Genomic DNA, 27,209 nt, shown 5'->3' with positions numbered 1-27,209 from the left:
ATTTATGACTACATGGAGGGTTGGTGCTCCTGACCCTCTCACATTTTCAAGGGTCAAAGCCTCATTACAGTTAGGGTCTACTAACCTGTGGAGAACATCAGGTTAGAAAAACTGGGAATATTCATTTCCCCAGAGCAAAACTGGAAAATCCTCCAAAACAGTTACAGTCTCTTTGGCATCAGAGAACCTAGGAGAACAAAAGATTAGGATCCTCTCAATGTGATGTGGTCAGTGAGAAAAAGGAAGGTATTCTCAAGCCCTGGGACCAAGGGGAGTCTCCAAAATATACTGATTGTTTAATTTGAAGCAGTCTTCAAACTGATCACCTTGGCCTTCACTCCATCCATGAGAAATTAATGTGGCCAACACACACTGTACTTGTTTTCTTGCCATTTCCCCCTACTCCATCAAAAGCAGAAAATGACTGCATTTTTTTCAAAGGTCACTACTGCCTACTGATTATGAAAGTGCTCACCTCTGCTCTTTCTCCAGTTTTTTTCAGGAAGGTTTGTTCTCCTCTCGTTTCCTAATTGGGGCAATTCTGCAAAGCCCAGTCCTTGCCTGTTGTATTTCTCAGCTTGCATGCTCCTTCTTCAAAAACTGATCGTACCTCCCAGATGTCTCCCTCGTGCCTCAGTGGTAAAGAATCCACCTGCCAATGCAGGAGACATGGGTTCGATCCCTGGGTTGGGAAGGACCCCTGGAGAAGGAAAAGGCAACCCATGCCAGTATTCTTGCCTGGCAAATCTCATGGACAGGGGAGCCTGGCGGGCTACAGTCCCTGGGGTTGCAAAAACAGTTAGACATGACTTAGCAACAAAACAGCAAACAACAACTATTCAACTAGGCCCGTTCTATAGCTTGCTTCCACATCATCATTTCATACCTTTACGTCTCAGCCCCAGCAGAGACAGGGCAGCCACACCCACGGCCTGGGCTGCTGGTTAACTGAATGGCCTGCCATCTCTCCAGTATAAACAGCCAAGAGCAGACTCCAGACAAATGAGAGTGACTGGTAAGTAAACACTGCTGGGAGTGGGAATGGCAGAGTATCTTCTGGACTAGACTTTCAATTGACCATGACCAAAAGAAAGTCTCTGCTACCACAAACTATCATTTGGAAGAGTCAGGCGATGAGCTGCAAACTGGGAAAGCAATTCTGTGATCTCTTCACAGAGACAGCTGTGTGACTTGGGCTTTTTTACTACATAAACTTGGTAATCACCATACCTTGCCTATACTTTCTACTCCATCCACGTTTATTTCTCACTTCCCAAAATACTTGTTCTTGGATTTACTTCTCCAAGTAAAGTAGCACAACTCCTTTGAAACAGTAGCACATTTGATGTTTCAAGTAGGATGCGCATGTGCATGTTCAGTCGCTTCAGTTGTGTCCAAGTCTTTGTGACCCTGTGGACCACCAGGCTCCTCTGCCCTCTCCAGGGGATCTTCCCGACCCAGGAATGGAACTGGGGTCTCCTGCATTGCAGGCGGATTCTTTACCAGCTGAGCTATCAGGGAAGCCCAACAACAACAAAGATTATTACAAACTAGTGGCTATATTGCCCCTGTGCCATACAATTTATCCTTGTTTATTTACTTTATACATATGAATTTGTACTCGTATCTATACCTATCTTGCCACTCCCTCCTTCCCTCTCCCACTGGTAACCACTAGTTTTTTCTCTGTATCTGTGAGTCTGCTTCCTTTTTGTCATATATACTAGTTTGTTGTATCTTTTAGATTCCATATGTAAGTGACAACACAGAGTATTTGTCTTTCTCCGTTGACTTATTTCACTAGCATTGTATACTCTAGGTCTATCCATGTCGTTGCAAATTGCAGAATTTCAGTCTTTTTTATGATTCGTTAATATTCCATTGTGTGTGTATATATCTATATCTATATAGATACAAATATATAAATCTTTATCCATCATCTGCTGATAGACACTTAAATTGCTTCTATATATTAGCTACTGTAAATAATGCTGTTATGAACATTGGGGTGCATGCTATCTTCTTGAATTAGTGTTTTCATTTTCTTTGGATATATACTGAGGAATGGAATTGCTGCATCATATAGTAGTTCTATTTTTAATGTTTTGAGGACCCTCTATACTGTTTTCCACAGTGGATGCACCAATTTACATTTTCATCAAAGGTGTCCAAGCGTTCCCTTTTCTCTACATTCTCCCCAACATTTGTTATTTGTAGTCTTTTTGATGATAACCATTCTGACAACTGTGAAAATCATTGTGATTTTGATCTGCATTTCTCTGATGATTAGCAACATTGAGCTAACATTCATTTGCCTGTTATCTTCTTTGGAAAAATATCTATTCAGGTCTTCTGCCCATTTTTAAATTGGGTTTGTTTTTCAATACGAGTTATATGAGCTGCTTATATATATTTTGGATATTAACCTCCTATCAGTCACATTATTTGTAAATACTTTCTCCTCATTAGGTTGTCTGTTTTAACAGTTGATGGTTTCCTTTGCTGTGTAAAAGTCTGTAAGCTTAGTTAGGTCCCATTTGTTTATTCTTGCTTGCTTTTGTTTCTTTTGCCTTAGGAGTCAGATCTTAAAAATATCACTATGATTTATGCCAAAGGGTGTTCTGCCTATGTTCTTTTCTACGAGCTTTTTGGTTTCAGGTCTGAAATGATAGTTTTGAATGGATCAGTCTTCAGTTCAGTTCAGTTGCTCAGTCGTTCTTTGCGACCCCATGGATAAACTTAGGTTCTGATATGTTTTCTTTTTTTTTTAAAGGGGGAATTATAAAAGCACACAGATTGTTTTCATAATCTAGCAAGGTTAAGGGGCTCCCCTGGTGGCTCAGATGGTAAAGAATCCATATCTGCAATGCAGGAGATCGGGGTTTGATCCCTGGGTTGGAAAGATCCCCTGGAGAAGGAAATGGCTACCCACTCCAGTATTCTTGCCTGGGAGATCCCATGAACAAAGGAAAACATCTATACCCAGTAGTACAAACAACTCCACAACTCAGAGGAAATGTCTTTTGAGACTTGCGTCTATTTTGTGCGTGTGAAGTTTTTTACATTAGGCTATGGGCCAACAACTGCCTCAATCACTGGAGCCTACTTCTTTATCCCCGCTTATCCACGGAGCTGCTGCTGCTAAGTCGCTTCAGTCGTGTCCGACTCTGTGCGACCCCATAGGCGGCAGCCCACCAGACTCCGCTGTCCCTGGGATTCTCCAGGCAAGAACACTGGAGTGGGTTGCCATTTCCTTCTCCAATGCATGAAAGCGAAAAGTGAGTGTGAAGTCGCTCAGTCGTGTCCGGCTCTTCACGACCCCATGGACTGAAGCCTACCAGGCTCCTCCGTCCGTGGGATTTTCCAGGCAAGAGTACTGGAGTGGGTTGCCATTGCCTTCTACATCCACGGAGCTAACGGGACTGATTATAAATAGGGTGAAAAGCAGCCACCAAAACTACTAAACAGCAATATAACCCTGGTAAAATCACTTGGGAGGTACAAGAGAGGTTGGCCTGGTTTCTGTCAGTCAATTTTAGGACACAGCAATACCTCTGTGTGACCTTGAGCACAGTCTAGTCCGTGCCTAAATTGTTGTTCAGTCACTCAGTCGTGTCCAGCTCTTTTGCAACCCCATGAACTGTAGTCTGCCAGGCATCTTTGTCCATGGGATTTCCCAGGCAAGAATACTGGACTGGGCTGCCAGTTCCTTCTCCAACCCAGGATCAAACTCACGTCTCCTGCGTTGAAGGTGGGTTCTTTACCACTGAACCACCAGGGAAGCCCTGTGCCTATATTACTGCCTCACTTTTTCTTGCCTGGCATTCAGAGCTACTTCACCCACTAGACTGCATACCTCCAGATCAGGGTTTTTCTTGTTTCTTTTAAAATAGTTGAAATATGGGAATTTCCTGGTGGTTCAAACTCTGTGCTTCCACCTCAGAGGGCCTGGATTCCATCTCTGGTTGGGGAACTAAACAAGCCACTCAGCCAAAAAAAAAAAAAAAAAACAGCAAAATAATACAACATGTAACTACTGTGTGTATTACTTTACCCATTAACTTCAAACAGTCATTAAAAGCTTACAGGAAGCATAAAATTTCTTCATAACAGTCCATCTGATGACTGGACTGTAACTTATACAGTCGTTCCTCTGTTGCTGGACATTTAAGCTGGTTCAGTTTTTCACTACTGTGAATAATTCTGGGTTCTAGGAAAAGATGGTATATTGAATAAAATTTCACTCTCTCCCAAAATCCCATGGAAACTGCAAAAAAGCAATTTTTAAAAGGCAACAGTTTTCAAGAATGGAGAGGACAGAAGGCACAACAGCGACATGTTTTTGACAGTTAAAAATGAGAAATAACTGCACTAGACCAGGAACCCCCAACTCTTAAGCCAGTTCTGGACAAAGCTGAAAACTAACCCAATTGATACTACAGAATATTCAACTGATACTGCAGACCCAGTTGAGACTGCAGAATACTCAATACTCAAAACACTCCAGATTTAAGGTGAAATGGAGATTAAAAGAAACCAAGCTGATGGAAAGCTGTTTCAGAAGAGATGGCCAGACTTCTCTCCCCATGCTGCTGGATAACCAGCCCATGCTGGCACTATTCAGAGTGGTGATACTGGAGGAAGGTACACCTGAGGCTCTCTGGAGAAATCTTGAAACTCAGGTAAAAGTTCAAACAGTTACTGAAAAGAAGATGTACATATGCATTCCAAAGGCTGAATGCAGACACCTCCTCCCTCTCATCCTTCATTTGGTTTCCAGAACACTGGTAACTAAGCCTTTACCTTCCAGAATACTGAAGGGTTCCTCTGAGGAATGTAAACACCCTAGAAGAAAGTCCCATAGATGTCGACATGGGTGTCCCCTACAAAGGTGTAGGCAGATCACTCTGCAGGGAAGCAGAGAGACCATACTACCTCACCTTGGCACTCAGAGCTTCCAACCAGCTCCCTATTTGTTAACATGAGGACACAATTGTAACAGCAGCTCAGCCAACCAACCAAAGGAAGACAATATGGCGGAGATAGACTATGCAGAAAGAAGAAAACTTAAAAAGAAAATAAAAAATAATCATTAAAATCTTCAGAGATATAAAAGAAGAATTCGCATCTGAAAAACATGTATTAGAAGCTATACAGGACTTCCCTAGTGGCACAGTGGATAACAATCCATCTGCCAGTGCAGGGGACACAGGTTCAATCCCTGGTCCGGCAAGATTCCACATGCCTTGGAGCAACTAAAGCCCATGGGCCACAACTATGGAAGCCTGAGTGCCTAGAGCCTGTGCTCCACAACAAGAGAAGCTACTACAGTGAGAAACCAGAGAACCACAAGGAAGAGCAGCCCCAGCTCACAACTAGAGAAAGCCCGTGCAAAGCAACAAAGACCCAGCACAGCCAGAGGAAAGAAAATATAGAAAAAAGAGGCTATACAAAGCAGAAACTTAGAACAAAAGAAAAAAGAGGTCCTAAAGATATGATTGTAGAAATAAAAAACTGAATACACAGGTTCAGCAAAAAAGATGAATATATATATATATATATATATGTTTTTTCCCTAATCAGAGGACCACTGTAGGAGTTCTAATATCCAAATATGGAAAGTTTTTGAAAAATTATAAACCAAGGGGAGGAAATCACTGATGAAACAATCCAAGACAACTTCCCAACATAGAAAGGCTTTCTAAAAAAAAAAAAAAGAAAGGCTTTCTAAAGGTCGAAAGGGCTTTCATTAAGTGCCCCATACAATGAATGGCTGTAAGATACACTAAGGCGCAAAATTAGGAAATTGCAGAAAAATGAAAATAAAAGAGATAATTCATTTTTTCTAAGAATGAAAAGATCAGTCACACATATCACATAAATAGTATAAAGAATCAGAAATTCTTCTCAATAGCTTCCAGAGGTTGTAAGTCAAAAAAGTGATGCCTTTGAAATAATGAAGAAAATTTTAATTCCAACCAGTAGAATTTGATACCCATTTAAACTATTTCACCTATGCAGCAGTCTGAAAGAACAATGGTTTTAGGTAGAGGAAAAACAGAAGTAGATAGACCTCCAGGAAAAACAAAACAAAACAACATTTAAACTAATAAGATTACTTGATATGATTGGTCTTGTAGAAAACAAGAGGCTATAATGCCAACCAACTCCAGTGTTCTTGCCTGGAAAATCCCATGGACAGAGGAGCCTGGCAGGACAGAGGAGCCTACAGTCCACGGGGTCGTGAAAGTTGGACACGACTTAGTGACTAACCCACCACCACCCACTGCAGTCCAGTGGTTAGGATTCTGTGCTTCCACTGCAGGGGACATGGGTTCAATCCCAGGTGGCAGAACTAAGATCCTGCATGCCTTGATGCATGGCCAAAAACAGAAAAGAAAAAGAAGAAGGAAAAAAAAAAGCAGAAGGGAAAAAAAAACTAACCAGAAGAACAATAAAATTAAAGGGAACAATGATATTCAATGACAATGCTCTGTTGCGAATAATGTTTGCCTAAGAATAATATAAACTGAACACTGATTTAACCAAATGGTTTTTAAACTATATTAGGAAAAAATAGAGAAGAAATGGTGGTGCAAGAGATCTAAATCTTTATTTACCATTATCAAACATAGACAATGTCAAAAATAGCATTGAAGCATGTATATTACCATATGTGAAACAGATCGCCAGTCCAGGTTCGATGCATGAGATAGGGTGCTCGGGGCTGGTGCACTGGGATGACCCTGAGGGATAGGATGAGGAAGGAGGTGGGAGGGAGGTTCAGGATGGGGGACACACCATGTATACCCATGACTGATTCATGTCAATGTATGGCAAAAACCACTACTATACTGTAATAATAATAAATTACAGTTAAAATAAATTAAATTAAATTAAATTTTAAAAATTGTTAACTGGCCATACTATAATACAAAATAAAAAGTTTAATTAAAAAAAAAGAAATAGTTTGTCCAACTGCACAGTTACAATGCATTGCATTAAGTAATAACATCAGAACACATTTGGGCCACTCGGTACTAGTTGGGGGGGAAAAAAAAAAGAATGGATGCATTAAAGCAGAGGTCCCCAACCTTTCTGATACCAGGGACTGGTTTCATGGAAGAAAATTTTTACACAGACCAGGGTTGGGGGATTGCGGGGTTGTGTGCGGATGGTTCAGGCGGTAATGAGAGCAGTAGGGAGTGGGCAAATGAAGCTTTGCTTGCTCACTGATTACCTCCTTCTGTAGGTACAGCGAGAGGGGGACGCCTGCATTGAAGAATATCCTGCACACTAGTTTAGAAACAAAGAGGTTCATAAATGTCACAAGAATAAAATTTTAGTTGTTTTTAGAGTGGAAAGTGTCTCCCTTTGAACGGGACCTGGAGAATGGGAAGAAGCAGAACAACTTAGTTTAGAAACCTAAAAGGACTGGACTTCCTGGTGGTACAGAGGCTAAGAATCCGCCAATGGGAAGCCCTGGCACCGCAGTGAAGAGTAGCCCCTCCCTCTCGCTGCAACTAGAGAAAGCCCCAGTTTAGCAATGAAGACCCACCACAACGAAAAACAAATAAAAATTTTAAATAGTAAAAATGAATTTAAAAATAAGAAACCTAAAAGAACTATTTGAAATATGTTATTTTGATACAAATTTTAAAAACATGCTGCAAAATATATGTACTTTGTGTCTCTCATGTTCCCTTTCAAACAAAGGCTCCAGAACTCAGGTAAGTATTGTTAATTACCAGGTGAGTACTTAAACCTAGAAGCCAAGTGAGAAATCATATTTTTTTGTATCAGGACCCTGGAGACACTGTAAATTACCCTCTCCCATTGCTAAGGGTCAGGAAGGGACTAAATACAGATGGACAAGATTTGTTCTAGGAGAGAAGCAGCAGGAACTGCTTCTGCAAGACAAGTAAGTTACGAGTGTGAAGGTCACTAGAAATCTAAACAGCTACATCGGGAAACTAGGCAGAACCAGAATATATCATATCCTGAAAATGAAATACAGTGAATCTGCAGCATATACAGGAATTGGTTGCCTGCAGAGACATTCTAGTTTTCAGCAACAGAACAGGTTCTCAAAGACACTAGTTGGGGACCTTTAGAAATACCCACATTCAATCCAGATGCAGCATTCCTTAGGTAATAAAGAAGAAACGAATCTGCTCAATTTAACTTTCCGAAGTAGAAAGGATTAACAGAATAGCCTCCTAAAACAGTATAGAAGTCCCAAATTTTGACTGTGCTGCAGAGAAAAATGGCTACTTATGAGAATATTTCAACAGCCTCAAAAATCCAGATTTCAAACTGACCTAAGAGAACAACAGAGCAGTCAGAAATAAACATTAGTCCTCTTTTTCTACCAGAGGTAAAAATCAGAAAAGAAGCAAGATTAACGTTCACTTCACTGTCACTTGAAAGCTCAGCTGGTAAAGAATCCGCCTGCAATGCAGGAGACCCTTTTTCGATTCCTGGGTGGGCAAGATCCTCTGGGGGAAAAAAATGGCAACGCACTCCTGTATTCTCAGCTGGAAAATCCCATGGACAAAAAAGCCTGACAGGGTCACAAAAAGTCAAACAGACTGGGGGACTAAGCACGATATTCTGAAAATAAGGGCAAAAACCAAAGTTCAAGCCATAAAACATAAAATATACCTGCTGCTGCTAAGTCACCCCAGTCGTGTCCAACTCTGTGTGACCCCATAGACGACAGCCCACCAGGCTCCCCCGTCCCTGGGATTCTCCAGGCAACAACACTGGAGTGGGTTGCCATTTCCTTCTCCAATGCATGACAGTGAGAAGTGAAAGGAAGTCGCTCAGTCGTGTCCGACTTTTCGCGACCCCATAGACTGCAGCCTACCAGGCTCCTCCGTCCATGGGATATTCCCGGCCAGAGTACTGGAGTGGGGTGCCATCGCCTCCTTCTGAGTACCTAGATCTGCACTATTCACCCGTACACCTCAACACTGCCTTTGAGACTCCCCTTAATCTCCGAACCCGTTGCAAGAAAAATTCGGCTAAAACCTCACTTCTCAAACAGTAAACTAAAAGTTCGCCGGTCACATAGACCTCCAATAAACCCTGAAAATTAAAACTCACCAAATCTCAAACAAAACTAAAGCCACCACCTCTCACACACGATACTACCAAAAAAACACACGACTTACAATAAAAAAACGAACAAGCAAAAAAAAAAAAAAAAAAAAAAAAGCTGGAAAATCGGATCAGCAGTTTCGAAAACCCCACGTTTAAACACAAACTACACCATTATATTCTTCCCTAATAAAAACTACTCAACTTCCTTTGAACCACAAAAGAGACAGGGGAAAGCGCGAACGCAGTCCCCCACTACCACAAATTATGCAGTCGAGTTTCCCACATTTGGGGAAATCGCAGGGGTCAGCACATCCGGAGTGCAATGGATAAGCCTCGCCCTGGGAAAACCACCTTCGTGATCATGGTATCTCCCCTGCCAGGTAAGTATGAGTTGCTCGCCCTGCCTGCCGCCTCAGCCTCACGTTCCAAACACTTCGCACTTACGGTCACTCTCTTCACCGAAAACTCTACACCCTCACTTACGAAATAACGGCTTCTCCCAACTATAAGGCCCGACAAGCACATTGCGAGTACCGCAATATTTGCAAAATAATAAAAACGCTTCATAGTACATTCTGAACAGGGCCAGCCGAAGCCGAGCTCATTTACATACTTCGCGCACCTTAGTTACGTCACTCTGTAGCGCCGACTGTACCCGGGCCTCGTGATAGGCTGACTGACAGCCACGGAGGCGCTCTGGGCCTAATCCCCGGGGCCGGGAATGTGACCCACCTTTGTGACAGAACAGACTGTAGGGATGCGATTAGCTTTGAGACTGGGTGGGGCGGGAATAGTCCGAATTATCCAGGTGCGCCTAATGTAATCAAAGGCTCTTATGGAGAGGAGTTACATTATCAACTGACCGAAGACACTAAACTGGTGGCTTTGAAAATGGAGAGGTGAAGTGAAGTGGCTCAGTCGTGTCCGATTCTTTGCGACCCCGTGGACTGTAGCTTACAAGGCTCCTCTGCCCATGGAATTTTCCAGGCAAGAGTACTGGAGTGGGTTGCCATTTCCTTCTCCAGGGAATCTTCCTGACCTAAGGATCGAACCCGGGTCTCCAGCATTACAGGCAGACACTTTACTGTCTGAGCCACCAGGGAAGCCACCTGAAAATGGAGAAACGGACTACAAAGCAAGGACACGTTGCTTTCAAGAGGTTCCCTCTATATCTACTGGTGAAGAAAGAAAAGGTCATAAAACGATCCTCCAGCTCAGAGAAAGGAAAACCGAAACCAAAAAACCATAACAGAAGAAAAAGATAATCACAGCCCCTTAAAGAAGCCGAACTAATTCCCATAGTTTAAAACTGGGATTTACAGCGTCAACTCACAACAGCCACCACTAGCAACAAACAAAAGAAAACGTCAATCTACAGCCTTTTCTTAAACAAGCCACACCAGGGGAAAGCGCGAACGCAGTCCCCCACTACCACAAATTATGCAGTCGAGTTTCCCACATTTGGGGAAATCGCAGGGGTCAGCACATCCGGAGTGCAATGGATAAGCCTCGCCCTGGGAAAACCACCTTCGTGATCATGGTATCTCCCCTGCCAGGTAAGTATGAGTTGTTATCGGCCTCTACCATGTCACCCACATATTCTAATCACTCTACAGAGAGGGTCACTTTTCTTGTGCATTTTACAAACCTCTACCCTCATTTCTGGAATTAAGCCTTAAAACTATAATTACAAAGAAGGAATACTTTGTAGATCTCAATATTGCCAAATCATAGGAAATAAATGCCTAGTGTAAGCATTAAGGCAGTCACTGCGCTCATCTGCATGTTCCACACCCCTTTTGCTGATCTCATTTAGCGTGTCCTTTTCCTCGTATAGTTACTGGAATGAAATTTAAAGGCAAAGACTCTACAGATATAAAAGTAAGAAATTCGTTCTTTCCTTCAAGGGTTTGGAGCTAATGACCTCGCTGTGATTCTGTGGTAGTTCAGCAAGCCGGTATGACGCAACAGATATAGCAAGTCTGAAAGATGAAATTTGGTAAAAGTACGTTTTAAAATTCAGTCGATGTAGTTAGAGCTGCAAATAACTTGAGCGTTCAAAGCTTCGAGCACAAGTACAAAATAGGCTCTTTTTCAAATGTGGGGCAAATGATCACCCTTACAAGAATAGCTGCACAAATACTAATTTTGAACTGAGTTAGTGGAAAGCTCTTGCAGTAACCCCTCCTACAGCAGATATTTGGGTAAGTTGTAGGGGTCCATTAGCTGGAATGTGATCATCCTCACCGTTGGAAATCACTTTTTTGATCAAGAGTGTCTCCTCTCCTAATAGAGACTAAGTTGTGTTTTGACTTATCCTTAAACTCTCTTGTGCTCAACACTACAAGCACAGGGTCATTCTTTTGCTTTTTCATGGGTGTCTGAAATCCACAAGACTACTAGAGATTCAACCCATCCTACAAGAAATTCCTGACCTCTCCAAGACTATCTCAGACCCTTTGAAAAGAGCAAATCCCGTTTTAGGCAGCGGTTAGTACTTCATGTATTACATGTTCACATAATTAATATCATCAAACTTCTGAGTCCTCTCCTTTCTGCCTCAGTGTATGTTAGAACTGGAGTTCCCATGTTTAACTATTCTTCAGTTGCCCAAGATCACACTAGAACCAACCTATTTCTCACATTTTTATCTTACAGAAGGACTCTTCTAATATTGTCTCCTCCACCAACATAAATCAGCCAGCTTTTATATCTTTTTTTTTTCTGGCCACACTGGGCTGCTTGCAGGATCTTAGTTCCTCCACTACAGATTGAACATAGGCCCACAGTAGTGAAAGCATGGAGTCCTAACCACTGGACCACCAGGGAATTCCCAAGCTTTATATCGTTAAAACAGGAAGAAGTAATGCTATTTGTAAAAATCGTATTAAAAATTAACAAGCAATAACTGAGAACAGAGGTAACTGAGATGGAGAGAGAGGAAAAAAATACTGGGGTGGAAGAAGGAGATCATGAAGTCTGAAGTCTGACCTTTGACACCCTACCAGTTTGATTTTTATAAACTCTCTCCCCCAAAAGAAAGAACTATTATATGTAATACATATATAAAATATATACTCATATATACATACCTGCATATGTAATCTAGAATTTTGTGTGTCTGTGAAATAAAAGTTAGCTATCCTGGGGCTTCCCTGGTAGTCCAGTGTTTAAGGATCCTCCTGCCAATTCAGGAGACACAAGTTTGATCCCGGGTCTGGGATGATTCCACAGGCCGAGGGGCAACTAAGCCAGTGTGCCACAACTACGGAAGCCCACGAGCCCCACAACCTGTGCTCCGCAACAAGAGACAACTCCACGACGAGTAGCCCGCGCTCACGGAAACTAGAGAAAGCCCACACACAGAAACCCAGGGCAGCCAAAAGATTAATAATTTTTTTTCTAAAGTTAGAGATCTTGAAATCTGGCTGGGAACCACACTTGTAAGGGGAAAATGGTATCTGTGAACTAGACTACTATTATCACCAAACAACTTTTAAATTCAAAATGCCATTTTCAGAAGATTTGTGACTAGCAGTGCCTTCTTTTTATTTGTAAGATACAGTTGATTTACAATATTGTGTCACTTGCGGGTGTACAGCAAAGTGATTCAGTTATTTTTTTTTTTTCAGATTTTTTTTTCCCCCTATAGGTTGTTACAAGATATTGAATTTAGTTCTGTGTGTTATATATTAAGTCCTTAATGCTTATCTGTTTTATATATAGTAGTTTATATCTGTTAATCTCATACTACTAATTTATCCCTTCCCACCTCCATTTCCCCTTTGGTAACGATAAGTTTGTTTTCTGGCTGACTCTGCTTCTGTTTTTTTATATAGATTCATTTGTATTATTTTTTAGATTTCATATATGTGATATCATATAGTATTTGTCTTTTACTTCACATAGTATGATATTCTCTAGATCCGTCCACATGACTATAAAAGGTAATATTTCATTCTTTTTTATGACAGAATGATAGTCCATTGTGTGTGTATACACACACACCACATCTTAAACCAATCATCTGTTGATGGGCACTTGGATTGTTTCCAGGTGTTTGATACTGTAAGTAGTACTAACAGTGTTTTCTTTTTATCTTTTCTTTTTTGACCATGAGGCTTTTTGGATCTTACCTCCCTAGATCAAACCTGAGCCCTCAACAGTGAAAGCGCCAAGTTCTAACCACTGGACCATCAGGGAGTTTCCTAGTGGTGCTTTCTTAAGTAACACAGAGCCCTTCACAAGGTTAGTTTCACTATTTCATGGGAACTTCATTGTTTTTGGCCCAGTTATCAAAATATATGTCCAAGGCAATCTGCCTTGGGGCAAAAGCATGACTGTCTTTCATGCTCTTATAGCTCAAGCAGGTTAAAACATTAATGCTACATCCTCACAGAAGCCCTGTGAAGTTTAACATCCTTTGAGGAAAGCCACAACATTCCTTAGAAAAATACAAGGAAATACTTACATAAGTTTATATTAAATACAAACATAAGTTAGCCAGAAAAAGTAGAGAAGCTTTAGTTCATTTTACAAATGTTGCAAAACTTTGTTGCCAAAACCAAAGTAGATGTAATCATCTCACAGATTAATCTCATTTACGAACAAAAATAAATGCCCCCACTGGCAGCAACTAGAGAAAGCCCACACAGCAACGAAGACTCAGTGCAGCCAAAAATAAGTACATAAAAGAACAGTACGCAATAACCAAATAGGTTTTATACCAGGTATGTAGCACCTACATATATAAAAGTATCTTAGGGACTTCCTTTGCAGTCCAGTGGTTAAAAACCCACCCTTCCATTGCAGGGGGCAAAGGTTTGAGAAACTCAGATCCTACAAACTGTTTGACCCGGCCGGAAAAAAAAAAAGCATATGATAAAGACAGCATTTTATACAGGTGGGGGAAAAGATCAGTTGCCTTATAAAGAGTATTTAGAAAACTGTCTTACCACTGGAGAGAAGGGGAAAAAATGCTTTCTTTCTCCTACATTAAAAAAAAAAACCAGATAGATTAAAATATTCAAATTAAATCATAAACCATATGTAAAAAATGCAGATGATTATGTTTACAATAATTTTGAAGAAAATAAAGACTTCTTTTTGGCCTTGCGAAAGGGCTTGGGGGATCTTAGTTCCCAGTGCCACCTGCAGTGGAGTCCTAACCACTGAACACTAGGGAACTAAAAAGAAAAGACTTTCTAAGCATGTTACCAAAGTAAGAATCAAATATAAACTTTGCATATACATAACATCAATAAAGTAGAAAACCTCATAAAGTCTGAATACATGTGACAAAGTGGGAAAATATCTGCAATATAGTGATTAGGTAAATAGCCTGTATAATAGAATATGCATATGAGAGAGCTGGCAGCTAAAGAATTTTGGGTTTTAATGCCAGACAAAACTGAGCAGAATGCTGGGCCTACCATAATAAATGTTAGTTATCATTTCTGATAATAAAAACAAATACATATTTTAAATTAAAAGTAGCCTAGTTAAAAAGTGAGAAAGGAACATGCACCCATGTTCCTAGCACTATTACAATAGTCAAGAGGTAGTAGCAACTCGAGTGTCTTATCTACAGATGAATGTAAATACATACAATGGAATGTTTTTCAACCTTAAGAAGGAAAGAAATTCTGATAGATGCTATAACATTAGTGTATTATACCTTGAAAACATTATGTTAAGTGAAATAAATCAAGCACAAAAAGATAAATTCTATATGATTCCGTTTGTATAAGGAAATGAAAAATGGTGAGTTGTTCAAAGGGTACACAGTTTCAGGTGTGCAAGATAAAAAAGTTGTGGACATAAGTTGCACAACACTGTGAATATAATTAACAGTACTGAAACTTACACTTAAAGATGGTTAAGATGGTAAATTTCTTTTGACCATGTCACACAGCTTTCGGAATCTTAGTTCCCTGGCCAGGGATTGAACCCAGGCAACTGCAATGAAAGTACCAAGTCCTAACCACTGAACTGCCAGGGAATTCCCAAAGATGGTAAATTTTACGTTATGTATATTTCACCACCATTAAAAATAAAAAGTGGGCAAAGGATATAATGGGATAGTTGCAATAATAAAATACACTTGGCCAATAAAGTTATATGAAAAGATCTTTAACCTCTCTTAGTCATAATAAATGATAATAGCCATTTAAAGTCAATTATACCTCAATTTAAAAAAAAACCAACCAACCATTTAAAGACTGCTAAAGGCTAGTACTGGGCTTCCCAGGTGCTGCTAGTGGTAAAGAACCCGTCTACCAATGCAGGAGACACAAGAGTTGAGGGTTCAATCCCTGGGTTGGGAAGATTCCCCTGGAGTAGGAAATGGCAACCCAGTCCAGTGTTCTTGCCTTGAAAATTCCATGGACAGAGAAGCCTGTCTGGTTAGTCTTTGGAGCCTCAAAGACTGGGACACGACTGAGCACATATACACACTACATACAAAGGCCTGTGCCAGGGTTGGGGCTGGAAAACCAGTTCCCATATACTGTCAATAGGACTCTAAGTGGTCCAAACGCTTGGCGAGAAGTTTCAAAATGGGGAATTCCCTGGCCGTCCAATGGTCAGGACTCAGGGCTTCCACTAACGTGCCTTGAGGTTCAAAAAAAAAAGAAGATTCAAAATGAAAATGCGTGTGCTTTTTGACCTAGGAATTCTACTACCAGAAATGTATTGAGAGAAAGGGCACAAGCAAGCTCAAGAGCCCAGATGGGCATGCTTGAACAAGTGAGCTCCAAAGCACACCTACTTCATCACAGTAAAAAAACTGGAAATAATTTCAGTTATTAATAACTGTCCAATTATAGGCCACTGATTAGAAAGATGGGCCTCAAGACAGAATAGTATCCAACCATTAAACTTAATTTTTTGGGGGGGGGGCCACTGCCATGTGGCATGTGGGATCTTAGCTTCTGACCAGGGATCAAACCCATGCCCCCTATAGTGGAAGTACAGTCTTAACCACTGGACCTCCATGGAAGTCCCAAACTTAATTTTAAAATAGTTTTTTAATCATACAGAGAAAATTTTTGACAAAATATTAAGTGAAAAACAAAAGATATATAAGATATATACATTTCTTCACAATTTCATCATAACTCAAATAAATATATATGAAGTTGTAGGGTCATTAAAATAAACTGAAATGTTAACATTATTATCTTTGAATGAAATTGAGCCCCCTTAAAACCAAGTTCCTCTGCTGAGTTTATGATTAACCTCTCAATCCAGAACTTTATTCCCTTTCCTTTCCTGTACCTGTTCCCACTCAAGACAGGAATATCAAAGAAAAGGGGTAAATTGTAACTGAGCAGGACCCTAAGGGGCCTTCCCAGGACAGAGCCCACCTGTCTTTTGTCTGTAGAAAAACTTTAGCCTCCTAGGCCTTCTTTAAGTTCCAAAGAGCAAATTTAATCAGAGAAGTGAGAAAACACAGAAAGAAAGGAAAACAGGCAAAACAAAACAGTAATAGTTTAGCCATTAAACAAAGTTAAGGTAGTTCCGCCATAAGAGCTATAGATAATATTCCGAGCCATATCCTTGGGTTGTTTTGCAGATACTGACACCCCCACTAGGTGGAAGACGTTAACAGCACTCTGACCACAAGTACAGACTCCACACAGGTTGGAACCAGAAGGTTGATGATGTTGACTCCAAATTACCTCAGCACCAACCAATGAGAATGAAATTCATGAGCTGATCAAGTACCACACAACTCTCTCCCTCACCCTGTCGTTAACCCATAGGGAAGTCTGGGTCTTCTGAGAATTAGTCGCCCGTAGTCCTTGCTTGACCTTGCAGTAAATGCTGTACTTTCCTTCAGCACAACCCAGTATCAGTAGACTTGCTTTACTGTGCATGGTGAGTTTACCCGGGTTTGACTCAGCAACAAGAAGTGAAGAAAAGATCTAGGAACATGGAGGTACCCTTAATGCCCACCGACAGATGAATGGAAAAAGAAGACTTGGTGTACACACACACACACTCACACAATGGAATAGTACAAAGCCATAACAAAGAATGAAATAATGCCATTTGCACAACATGGATGGACCTATGGTTATCATACTAAGTGAAGTAAATCAGTTAAAGATGAATATCATACAATATCACTTATATGTGCAATCTAAAAAACTGGATACAAACAAACTTATTTATGAAACAGAAATGGGGTCACAGACATAGAAAACAAGGTAATGGTTACCAAAGCAGAAAAGTGGTGGGGAGGGATAAATTAGGAATTTGGGATTAACAGATACACACTACTAAATATAAAATAGTTAAACAATAGGGAACTATATTTAATTATCCTGTAATAGTGTATAATGGAAAAGACTCTGAAAAAAATATATGTATAACTGAATCACTTTGCTATATTCTGTAAGTCAATAATACTTTAATTAAAATATTTAAATAATAAAAAAGGTCTATGAATAAGTTTTATAGTATATTTTTTGTATTTTGTTTTCTACTTCCAACACATAGATATTTTCCACCTATTTTAGAGTGCAAAACAAAAAAAATGGGAGAGAGGAGCAGGTCAGTCATCTAATCATCCATTCTTTTAACAAATATATACTAAACAACTCCTGTAAGCCCTATACGGTGCTAGGGGTTCTAGAAAAATGACGAGTAAAATCCACATGGTCCCCATTTGACTGAATCTCATTCTAGTTGGAGGGACATATGCTAAATAAATGATCACACAAAGACATCTGGTGCTATGAGATCCTTAGCAGAGGGATCTGATCTAGTTTTGAGGGGGTTTGTTGGAAGTAGAGGTTCAAAGCCAGATAAGGGGTCAATGTGTGCTAAGATTTGAAGGATAAATAGTAGTTAACTGGGTATAGCAGAGAGGTATGTGCAAAGGTTCTGTTGTGGCACCCACAAGAAATTAATGCCAGAATGGCTGGAGTATAAAGAGTAAAAGGGAGATAGGAAAAAGATACAGCCAAAGATGTAAACAGAATCCAGAACATGCAAGACTGTTTGTCTTATTAAGAAATTTGGTTTTATCCTAAGAGCAAAATAGGAAATTACATAAAATGAAATTCACTCAAGAAAGGGCTATTGCAGTACCTCTAAGAGAAATGGTGACAGCTTGGCTTAAAAAAAAGAAAGGAGACATGAACATAATCAAGATATTTTAGAGAGAAAATTGATAAGAGTTTGTGGTTATATTGAACGTGGACAGTTAAAGGGGAGGAGGTGTGGAAGATTCCTAGGTTTCTGGTTTGTGCAGATGGAAGGATGGATATTCAGTTCACAGAGGCAAGGAATGCAGGAAGAGGACAAAGATTTTTTGGTGTGCTGAAGAAAATGAGTTAGGTTTAAGATAGGCTGAGTTGGAGATTTAGCATTGTGCTGCAGTTAGATATTTCCATCAGGAGGTTAGAGAACAGGTTAGAGCTAGAAAAATAAATTTACAAATTATTGGCATATAAATAGTCACTGAACTGTGAATGTGAATAAGATAGCAGAGAGAGAAGGAGAGAACCAGAGAGGGGAGCACAGTACAGCATAGTGGGTGAAAGGTCAGTTATGGGGCCTTAAAAGAATGGGAACATTTCCTGCTCTAGTTAGAAAGGATGAAAAGTAAGGGAGACAAAAAAGCCAGATGCCTAGGAAGGACATCAGTGTGGGATCACAGAAGTCAAGTGAGAATAATGTCTCAAGAGTTTGTGGATAACAAATATTTTGAGCTCCCATTAAGTGCAAGGCCTTGTGCAAAGCTTTACCACAACCATCTCTAAAGCTGAACTTTGACTCAGAGTTTTTTCTTAGTCCAAACTGCACTCATTTATCTTTCCTATTCTCATTCACTTGAACACACAAAGTCACCAGTTTTAAAAGTTCTATGTTTTTAGGCTAAAAGAAAGTAAACTGCTCAGCTATAAAAAATATTATTATTCTTCTCCCACATCTTTAGAAAACAGCCCCATTCTGCATGAAAATGTGTCTGTATTTGATTACTTAGATCACTTGTAAATATTGACAGCATTTTGGTAGCTCATTCCTACACTTAGTTGTATCTAGATAACAAGTCAGAAATGCAACACAACTCAGTAATAATGATTGACTAAGGCTCCATGGTGCTTTCCTGGTGGCTTAGTGGTAAAGAACCTGCCTGCCAACATTGAACCAACACAGATGCTGGTTCAGTCCTGGGTTGGGACTATCCCCTGGAGAAGGAAATGGCAACCCACTCCAGTATTCTTCCCTGGGAAATCCCATGAACAGAGGAGCCTGATGGACTACAGTCCATGAGTTTGCAAGAGTGGGACAACGACTTAGGGAATAAAACACAAGGCTCCAGGAAGGCATAGATTCTTTTATTTGCCATGTCATTCTGTACAAAACTAGTGATTAAATATTTAATGTTGCTTAAGTATTCAAATCTTCAACGAGTAAATTTTAAATGGAGACCTTGGTAAACTGTTCACAAGATTACTATAAGGATCAAGTGAAATAAAATAAAATACGTAAAAGCACTTTTCTTTGGCACTTTACAATTGTAGGATTTTTTTTTTTTTTTTTTTTGAGGCTCACACCATTAGTACTCTGCTGAGCTAGGTGTTCAATAAGGCTTTATTCAACTGTATACACGTTAGAATATTTTTAAACGGAGAAAAAAACAAGATTATGCACCTTTTCTGGGTTAGTTTCTATATGTTAATTTAATCTTTCCTACAACCCCATGAAATATTATTAATTTCCATTTGCAGGTGAGGAAACTAACTTGCTTAAAGTCTTGGTTGGTAATTTCCCGAGATGTGATACAAACCCAAATTTGTATGACTCCAAAGCTCAAGTTTGATTTTTCATAAAAATACTGCATTTTTCCCCCCTCTGATGGGGGAACCAACCCATACCCCCACCACCCTCTTCCCCCTGCCCCAGTGGAATCCCGAATTCCCAACGACTGGACCTCCAGGGAAATACTGCGGTAACAGTATTCTCAAGATCAAGTAACCCCACGTCGCAATGGAAAATAATAACATACTTCCAGGAAAATTTAGGCTACCAGTTTGAAAGCCTGACTATCGAGCAAACTGCATTAAAGAAATCTTAAGAATGAGGATGAAAATAATAACTACCATAGCAACCCAATGTTCCGAATAAGGTAATAATAATAAATAACAGAATGGCTACAGAGTGGACTGGTTTCTTAACTCCATTCTGCTAACGAAAATTCTAAACACAACCGATTCCACTGAATTTGACCAAACTACCTGAAGTGCTATCCCTGAATATATTAACACCATCTCCTCTTCAGCCAGGACTCTGGTTACTTGATAAGCATAAGCCCGAATTCTCCCAGCGGACAACATTTATGTAATGCCCCCTGCATGTCCACATGTGGATCATACTAGAAGGTAAGCCATGTAGAGTGGCAAATAAACTGCATTTTGATTAGTCCTACCAGACTTTCCCTGCCCTACCAAATGGGGAACAAATACTTCTCGAATTTTTCCCCCACCGCCACTCCGAGAGCTACCTCACTATTTGAAGGTAGCTCTGGTAAGAAAAAAAGGTACTAGGTCTTAACTTTAGCTTGAAGAAAACTATGCTCTATGAGTCCGTCCCAGTCCTATTTTCCTCGCGGCATGGCTGTGAGCATTGGAAATGCGTAGGATTTGCTGAAGTGGTCAGCACATTTCCTTCCTTAGATCTTCCGTACTTAAAGGGCTCTGATTCGCAACATTTAGGGAATTCCTTTAAGTTAGGAAGAAAAGTCAAGGCCAAGAATTTTTCCCTAAAAGTAAGGAATGAGTTACTCCCTTAAATAAATTATACTCTCCTAGGCAAGGGAAGCGGAGAAGGCAATGGCACCCCACTCCAGTACTCTTGCCTGGAAAATCTCATGGACGGCGGAGCCTGGCGGGCTGCATGCAGTCCATGGGGTGGCTGAGAGTCGGACACGACTGAAGCGACTTAGCAGCAGCAGCAGCAGGCAAGGGAAGACTTCCTAAGCCAACTTCCAAACCGCCTCTCAATTTCCTCAAACTTCTCTGTTTTAGTAAGCCGTCCCTTCGAAACCCTGTACCCGAACAGGAGCTCTTGCGTAACCCGACGCCTCCCTCTCGACGACCAGGGGAGCCCATGTCCAGCCCACTCGGGGGACAAGACTCGCTTACTTTTGCAGTTAACTTCTGGGCAGGCTGTGAAGAACTAACGGTCTCAGAAACCACCACGCTCCAGACTTGACTCGCGGGAAGCCGTAGGTGGGCGCGGGGATCGCGCGGCGAGCGTGCCCCGCGGCTGTGGGGGGCTGGCCCACAATCCCTCGCGAGGGCGAGGGCGGGAAAGGTGAGGGGCCTAGCAACGGGGGACAGCCGCAAGAAGAGCCAAAACTATTCGACTGTTCCAGACTCCAAACCGGTAACACGTGTGTGTGTGTGTGTGTGTGTGAAATTCCCATTCGGAGAGATCATTCCTGCTAACAACGCTGAGGCCTCCACCCAGAGGGTCAGGGCAGAGGTGAAGAAATGTGGTAAGACCAACTGAGCCTGGGCTTTTTGCATCCTGCGGGCTCCATCCATCTTTTTTTTTTTTTTTTTTTTACTGTCAGGATATACGCTTGATGTGCAAACTTTAAATGAGAGTTGAAAGAATCACGGAAGAAGCGGGACAAGTGAGTCAAAATGTATTCGAGTTCCTCAGAGCCCCAGAGCCCGAAGCCTCGTGCAGCCAGGCCGCGGACGCCTCCCCTTCCGTCTTCCGTCTGACGTCACAGGGCGCGGCCGACGCGGGTGTCCGGGCTCGGCTAGCTCTGGGAGCGCGCGAGTGCGCGCGGAGGTGGTTTGAAATGCAGCGGGATTTAGTGAGTTTGCCGCTGTCCCCGGCCGTGCGAGTGAAGCTGGCGTCTGCAGGTTTCCAGACTGCTGAGGAACTCCTGGAGGTGAAACCCTCCGAGCTCAGCAAAGGTAACGACTCCTGACGACAAGCTGAGGCACGCTGGCCGCCGTCGGTGCCGCCTCCATCTCTGTTCGGTCTTCAGGCTTAAGCACTATCTCGGTCAGAGTCTTCTGCCGCGTTTACACCACGAAACAGCGCCTCGATTTCGCTTAAGAGTACTTTGAATGGTTAGAACTGTGGTCTTGGAAATATTCATCAGTTGCTTTGTCTACCAGTGCCTGCTGAAAGTTCCGAGGAATCTCTCATTTACCCATTTAAAAGAAATAACGTGGGTTATTATATCCAATATGTTTGGAAAGGAACTGATGCTAGGGGAAGCTAAGTAACTTTTCATTATGAGCGGGCTAGGAAGTTGTGCAGCCAGGATTGGAATTCAAACGGCTGTCTGTTTTCACTGTTCCAAAATCCAAGGGGCAGGGATTCAATTTAAGGAATGCACGATTCGTGGTAGGATGAGATAAATTAAGAGAAAGGGAGTAGAATCACCAGAACCTGGAGAAAGCAGTAGAAAAAAGACACCACTTTTCTTCATGTAATTCACTGAGAAAAAACCCAAACCTCATATTACGGAACCCTGTAGATTATAAATTGGTGGGAACCACTACCCCGTGAGGTAAACAGAAGCGAAACTGCTGTCACTCTGCTCTCTCTGTGCACCTTACACTACGGTATGCGCAGAACTGTTACTGAGATGGAACAGTCATTTACCCTTATCAATGGAAAATAAGGTTTCAACTCTCCACTCTAAAACAAATGTTATAGATCCAGTATTACTGTTTGTCTTAAATATTACACCGAAGACTGTATCCCTCAACCTTTGATGGGCTCATTTTCTCTCAACAGGTTGGTTTTACCTGAGCAAATCTAAATGATAGTAATAGCTAACAATTACTGAGCATTTTGGATGGCTTCCGCAGTCTACCAAGGTTTTATGTGTACTTCATTCCCATTTTATAGAAGAAAAGTGTGAGGCATAAAAAAGTAACTTGCCTGTGCATAGTGACTACATCATGATGCAGTCAGGATTAACAGATCTAAGAAATCCAGAGTGAAGGCTCTTAGATTGTATAGAATATTCACTTCTTTAGCACCATTATTGTCTTTTTTTTTTTTCTTTTGGTCACAGGGCTTGTGGGATCTTAGTTTCCCCACCAGGGATTCAATCCCGCCCTTGGCAGTGAGAGCGCAGAGTCCTAACCGCTCCAGAATGGCCACCATTTTTGTCTTTTGTTAGTATCAGATTGATAGTTCATAGCCTTACCCAGTTAAGCACTGATACATCACACTCATAAGTGATACCATCCTCACAATTATTTCTTCTATAAGCAGCTTGTTTTGTACTTTGCATTTTCAGGCCATGTTGTCAGGAATGAAGTTGTGTAGTTGAGGAAGCATAAGTGTATTATTGTTTGAACTATTTGTGCATCAGATAATTTTCCTTACTAAACAGTTTGCAGTGATCCATGAATTTTTCATGAAAAATTTTCACTGTGAATAATACACACACATGCACTTCTTAAATATGCATCTTGTTTTAGGCAAAAAGGCAATTTTCATTATTTTCTAGAAAATAATTTGTATACCTTATGAGAACAAGTTTTTTTTTTTCCAATGTACTTCCCACTTTTACTGGACAGAACAGATACATATTTTTTAAATTGGCTTTACAATATATGGTTTTATCACTGGCTTACAACTAAACATACTGTGAACATTTTCTTTTACCACCACTGAAATAATTGCATAGTATAGAGAAATCATAATGTATTAAGCAATCTTTATATATTGGGGGAATTTAGATAGTTTTTTTTAAAGGAGACTATTATTTTTACAAATCCTTCAGAAAACAGGTGGCCTTGTCTCATATAGCTTCCTATAGATGATAGAAACTTGCCCTTCAACCTAGCCTTTTAACTTCTCTGTAGCCACCGGATCAACCAAGACATGCATTTTATTTTCTCAAATCTCTCCCATTTGCTCCCACTTTTCTATCTACTCACCCAGGATACACACACACCTCCATTACTCTAGCACCCTGTCTCTCACCATGGATATCTGCCCCCTCCCTTCTCCTCTGCTCCCCTTACAGGTCCTTCTTTTCCAAGATACTATCTTAACTGATGTCAATCAATTCCATTCAAAGCTTTATGCTCAGTTCCACATTAAGAGTAACCTTTAATAATCTGAATATAGAATTCAACTGTTTAAAGGAAATTATTCATAAGCCCTTGGTAGTTACATGTTTCAGAAACACAGGAGTTGGGCACAAGATATGGCTTACTCTTTTTTTTTTTTTTAATTAGTGTTTTGGAGAGGGCAGGGCAGAGGAAAGTAATTGGTGCTTCAAGGAAATCTTTTTAGGGACCACAGGGAAATCTATTCACTATTACAAGGCAACTAACAAATTATCATCTTTCAGTTGGGACATTAGAGAGACAGCCTTTACAGGTCATGAAATCTGCATGACAAATGTTGAAAACAAATGTGGGTTAATAATAACTTTGATAGCAAGGCAGATGCCAGGTAGCATAAGAGCACACGCAGACAGTGTTAATTCTGAAGTCCTGGAAGCTGTGAGGTGCTCATCCATCACATGGCCGTCACAACCAGGTAGGAATGACTGAGGAAAGCAGCGAAGCTGGCCATGCCAGCATTTACACATGGAACACTTCCTGGGCAGCCAGGTGTCATGGGGCACAGACCCACAGTTCTCTTTGCAAGAGTCATACTCACAGTTGCGTCCATAGAAAGAGGGAGGGCAGGCACAAAAGGACCCTAGCATGCAGGTGCCCCCATTCAGACAGCAGGTTCTTCTCAGCTTCTTACTCTCTTGGATTCCCATGGATGCTACAAACTGGGAAGGCTGCTGACGAATTGCAGGCTCCTCTTGGGACCAAAGGCCATCGTCTCTGAAGGCCAGCTCTCCCTGTGACGGACGGGCAAGTTCAAGGTCTCCCAATCCAGCGACTAATCCCAGTTCAAGTGCTCTGGAAAAGGCCATGATCAAAATCACACTGTAAGAGAAGCGCTCCATCTTCCTCTGGTCTGTGGCCCCTTCAGGGAGATTTGCCTTCCTCAGTCGCAAGCCCCGGGGTTCAAGAACAAGTTTATCATGGCTTCATAAGACCCAAAGAAATAGCAGAAGACCAAAGAGATAGTAAAAGGACCAAAAGGGAAAAAAAGTACATTTTTATTTCTACCTTTGAGATACTCTTGTAGGTACTCAGAAATGCTTAAGGGGTTTAGGTTTCTGAATTCTGTTTCTGGGGTAATAGATAAATCTTTTAAGTATGCAAAGACGAAGAAAACAAAGATAAATGCCTTTATTAACTTGAAAAATAGTTAATCGAATGTTAAATTTTTATGTTTATCTACTCTTGGCATCACTCTTGTTATTTAAAAATTAAAATTAATAAAGACAATGGTGTATCAGACTGTTTTAAATCTCTAAAATCAAGTGTTTTTGTTTCTGTTTCTTTCAGAAGTTGGAATATCTAAAGAGGAAGCCTTAGAAACTCTGCAAATTATAAGAAGAGAATGTCTTACAAATAAAACAAGTTATTCTGTTACAGCTGAGTCAGGCAGGAAGTGTACAGCCCTGGAACTTCTTGAACAGGAGCATACCCAGAACTTCATAATTACCTTCTGTTCAGCACTGGATAATATTCTTGGGGGTGGAATACCCTTAACCAAAACAACAGAAATTTGTGGTGCACCAGGTGTTGGAAAAACACAACTATGGTAAAATGTTCTCCCCTTAAGGGTGGGCTTACTAACGTTTTATGAAAGTAGCAGAGTATTGTGTGGCGGGTATACAGTTAGGAGACCAGAAAAGGCATGTATGTGCTCATTTTTTTTTTTATGGTAAGTTCTGTTTTAAAAAGATTATTTTATTTTTGGCCTTGCTGAATCTTCACTGCTATTCGGACTTTTCTCTAGTGTGGCAAGCAGGGGCTCCTGTCTAGTGGCAGTGCGTGGGCTTCTCATCGCAGTAGCTTCTCTTATTGAGGAGCACAGGTTCTGGGTATGAGGGCTTTAGTAGTTGTGGCTCGAGACCTCAGTAGTTGTGCTTCCCGGGCTGTAGAGCACAGACTCAGTAGTGTGCACGGGCTTAGTTGCTCAACGGCACATGGGATCTTCCCCGACCAGGGATCGAACCTGCGTCTCCTGCATTGGCAGCCGGATTCTTTATCACTGAGCCACCAGGGAAGCCCAGCATATATGTGCTCTTAATTTTGTGTATGTGTGCATCAGACAAACCAGTATGCGCCTTACTTCACCCCATCTTGATAAATTGATACAATTATTTTGATATTAAAAAGGGTTTCTTTTGCAAAAGTTTAGTGTGGTCAGTGGGGTAAACAGGCAGTCTTCTACTTTATTATAGAATTAACTCCTGAGAATATATTTGAAAGCCAAATGTTTGAAAGTAGACTTCTTATAATAAAAAGGTCTATACCCAGAAGTCTAAAAAAACCACTAAAGAATCCTTAATTGTGGTTTTATAGGTACACCCCCCCCAATCCATGCATCAACTAATTGACATATGTTTGGAACTATGGAGAGTCAACCATCTCTGTTGCCTTGCAGAGTATATTTATGCCTATAAAATATTTACTGGTATCTAAAGGTTAGTGATCTGGAGTTTGAACAGCACTGCTTTGATGATTATGATAATGTTTGGTCATTTCAGTTCTTCTCTTGACAGTATGCAGCTGGCAATAGATGTGCAGATACCAGAATGTTTTGGAGGAGTGGAAGGTGAAGCAGTTTTTATTGATACAGAGGGGAGTTTTATGGTTGATAGAGTGGTAGACCTTGCTACTGCCTGCATTCAGCACCTGCAGCTTATAGCAGGAACACATATGGAAGAAGGTAAGTTAGCCAAGTGCTCTTTTTTCAGGATAATGAAAGTACTTTGCATTTGTATCCATCTCAAGCCTTAATAGGGCTTCCCTTGTGGCTCAGCTGGTAAAGAATCCACCTGCAATGCGGGAGGCCTAGGTTGGGAAGATCCCCTGGAGAAGGAAAAGACAACCCATTCCAGTATTCTGGCCTGGAGAATTCCATGGACTGTATAGTCTGTAGGGTTGCAAAGAGTTGGTCAGGATTGAGGGGCTTTTACTTTTAAGCCTTAATAAGAGACCACTTAGAACATGAATGGA

General features: G+C 41.0%; 3 protein-coding genes and 2 non-coding genes across 42 annotated transcripts in view; 1 reads left to right on the top strand and 4 right to left on the bottom strand.

Moving 5' to 3' along the window:
- Nucleotides 1-21,488, bottom strand: part of TEX14 (testis expressed 14, intercellular bridge forming factor) — a 150,175-nt gene extending 128,687 nt beyond the window's left edge. For all 17 annotated transcript variants that reach the window (XR_015148326.1, XR_015148329.1, XR_015148328.1 and 14 more), the window contains exon 1: nt 21,264-21,488. The gene's annotated coding sequence lies outside the window, so the exon portion shown is untranslated. The remainder of the gene's footprint in view (nt 1-21,263) is intronic.
- On the bottom strand, nt 9,330-9,493 carry LOC147352689 (U1 spliceosomal RNA). The gene has a single exon (XR_015148528.1). It is a non-coding gene; the product is annotated as a U1 spliceosomal RNA (small nuclear RNA).
- LOC147352688 (U1 spliceosomal RNA) lies at nt 10,506-10,669 on the bottom strand. The gene has a single exon (XR_015148519.1). It is a non-coding gene; the product is annotated as a U1 spliceosomal RNA (small nuclear RNA).
- RAD51C (RAD51 paralog C) overlaps nt 21,220-27,209 on the top strand; it is a 32,278-nt gene continuing 26,288 nt past the window's right edge. For 9 of the 22 annotated variants that reach the window (XM_086360698.1, XM_086360697.1, XM_086360691.1 and 6 more), the window contains exons 1-4: nt 21,400-21,507; nt 21,698-22,052; nt 25,527-25,785; nt 26,753-26,919. In XM_086360698.1, coding sequence (XP_086216824.1) covers nt 21,725-22,052; nt 25,527-25,785; nt 26,753-26,919 — 754 coding nt within the window. In that variant the 5' untranslated portion in view covers nt 21,400-21,507; nt 21,698-21,724. Of the gene's footprint in view, nt 21,351-21,399; nt 21,508-21,697; nt 22,144-25,526; nt 25,786-26,737; nt 26,920-27,209 lie in introns of those variants that run through there. The other 13 variants (XM_086360695.1, XM_086360687.1, XM_086360686.1 and 10 more) reach the window with 6 other exon arrangements.
- LOC147352686 (protein CRIPTO3-like) lies at nt 24,318-25,220 on the bottom strand. Its single transcript, XM_086360701.1, has one exon. It carries the CDS (start codon nt 25,076-25,078, stop codon nt 24,494-24,496), a length of 585 nt encoding a protein of 194 aa, XP_086216827.1. The 5' UTR covers nt 25,079-25,220; the 3' UTR covers nt 24,318-24,493.

This window comes from Bos grunniens, chromosome 19 (genome assembly GCF_055505025.1).
Source record: "Bos grunniens cultivar Pamir isolate PY7600 chromosome 19, Bosgru_T2T1.0, whole genome shotgun sequence".
Classification (NCBI taxonomy): Eukaryota; Metazoa; Chordata; class Mammalia; order Artiodactyla; family Bovidae; genus Bos; species Bos grunniens.
Note: the sequence above shows the minus strand (reverse complement) of the source record. Positions and strands in the feature narration are given on the sequence as shown.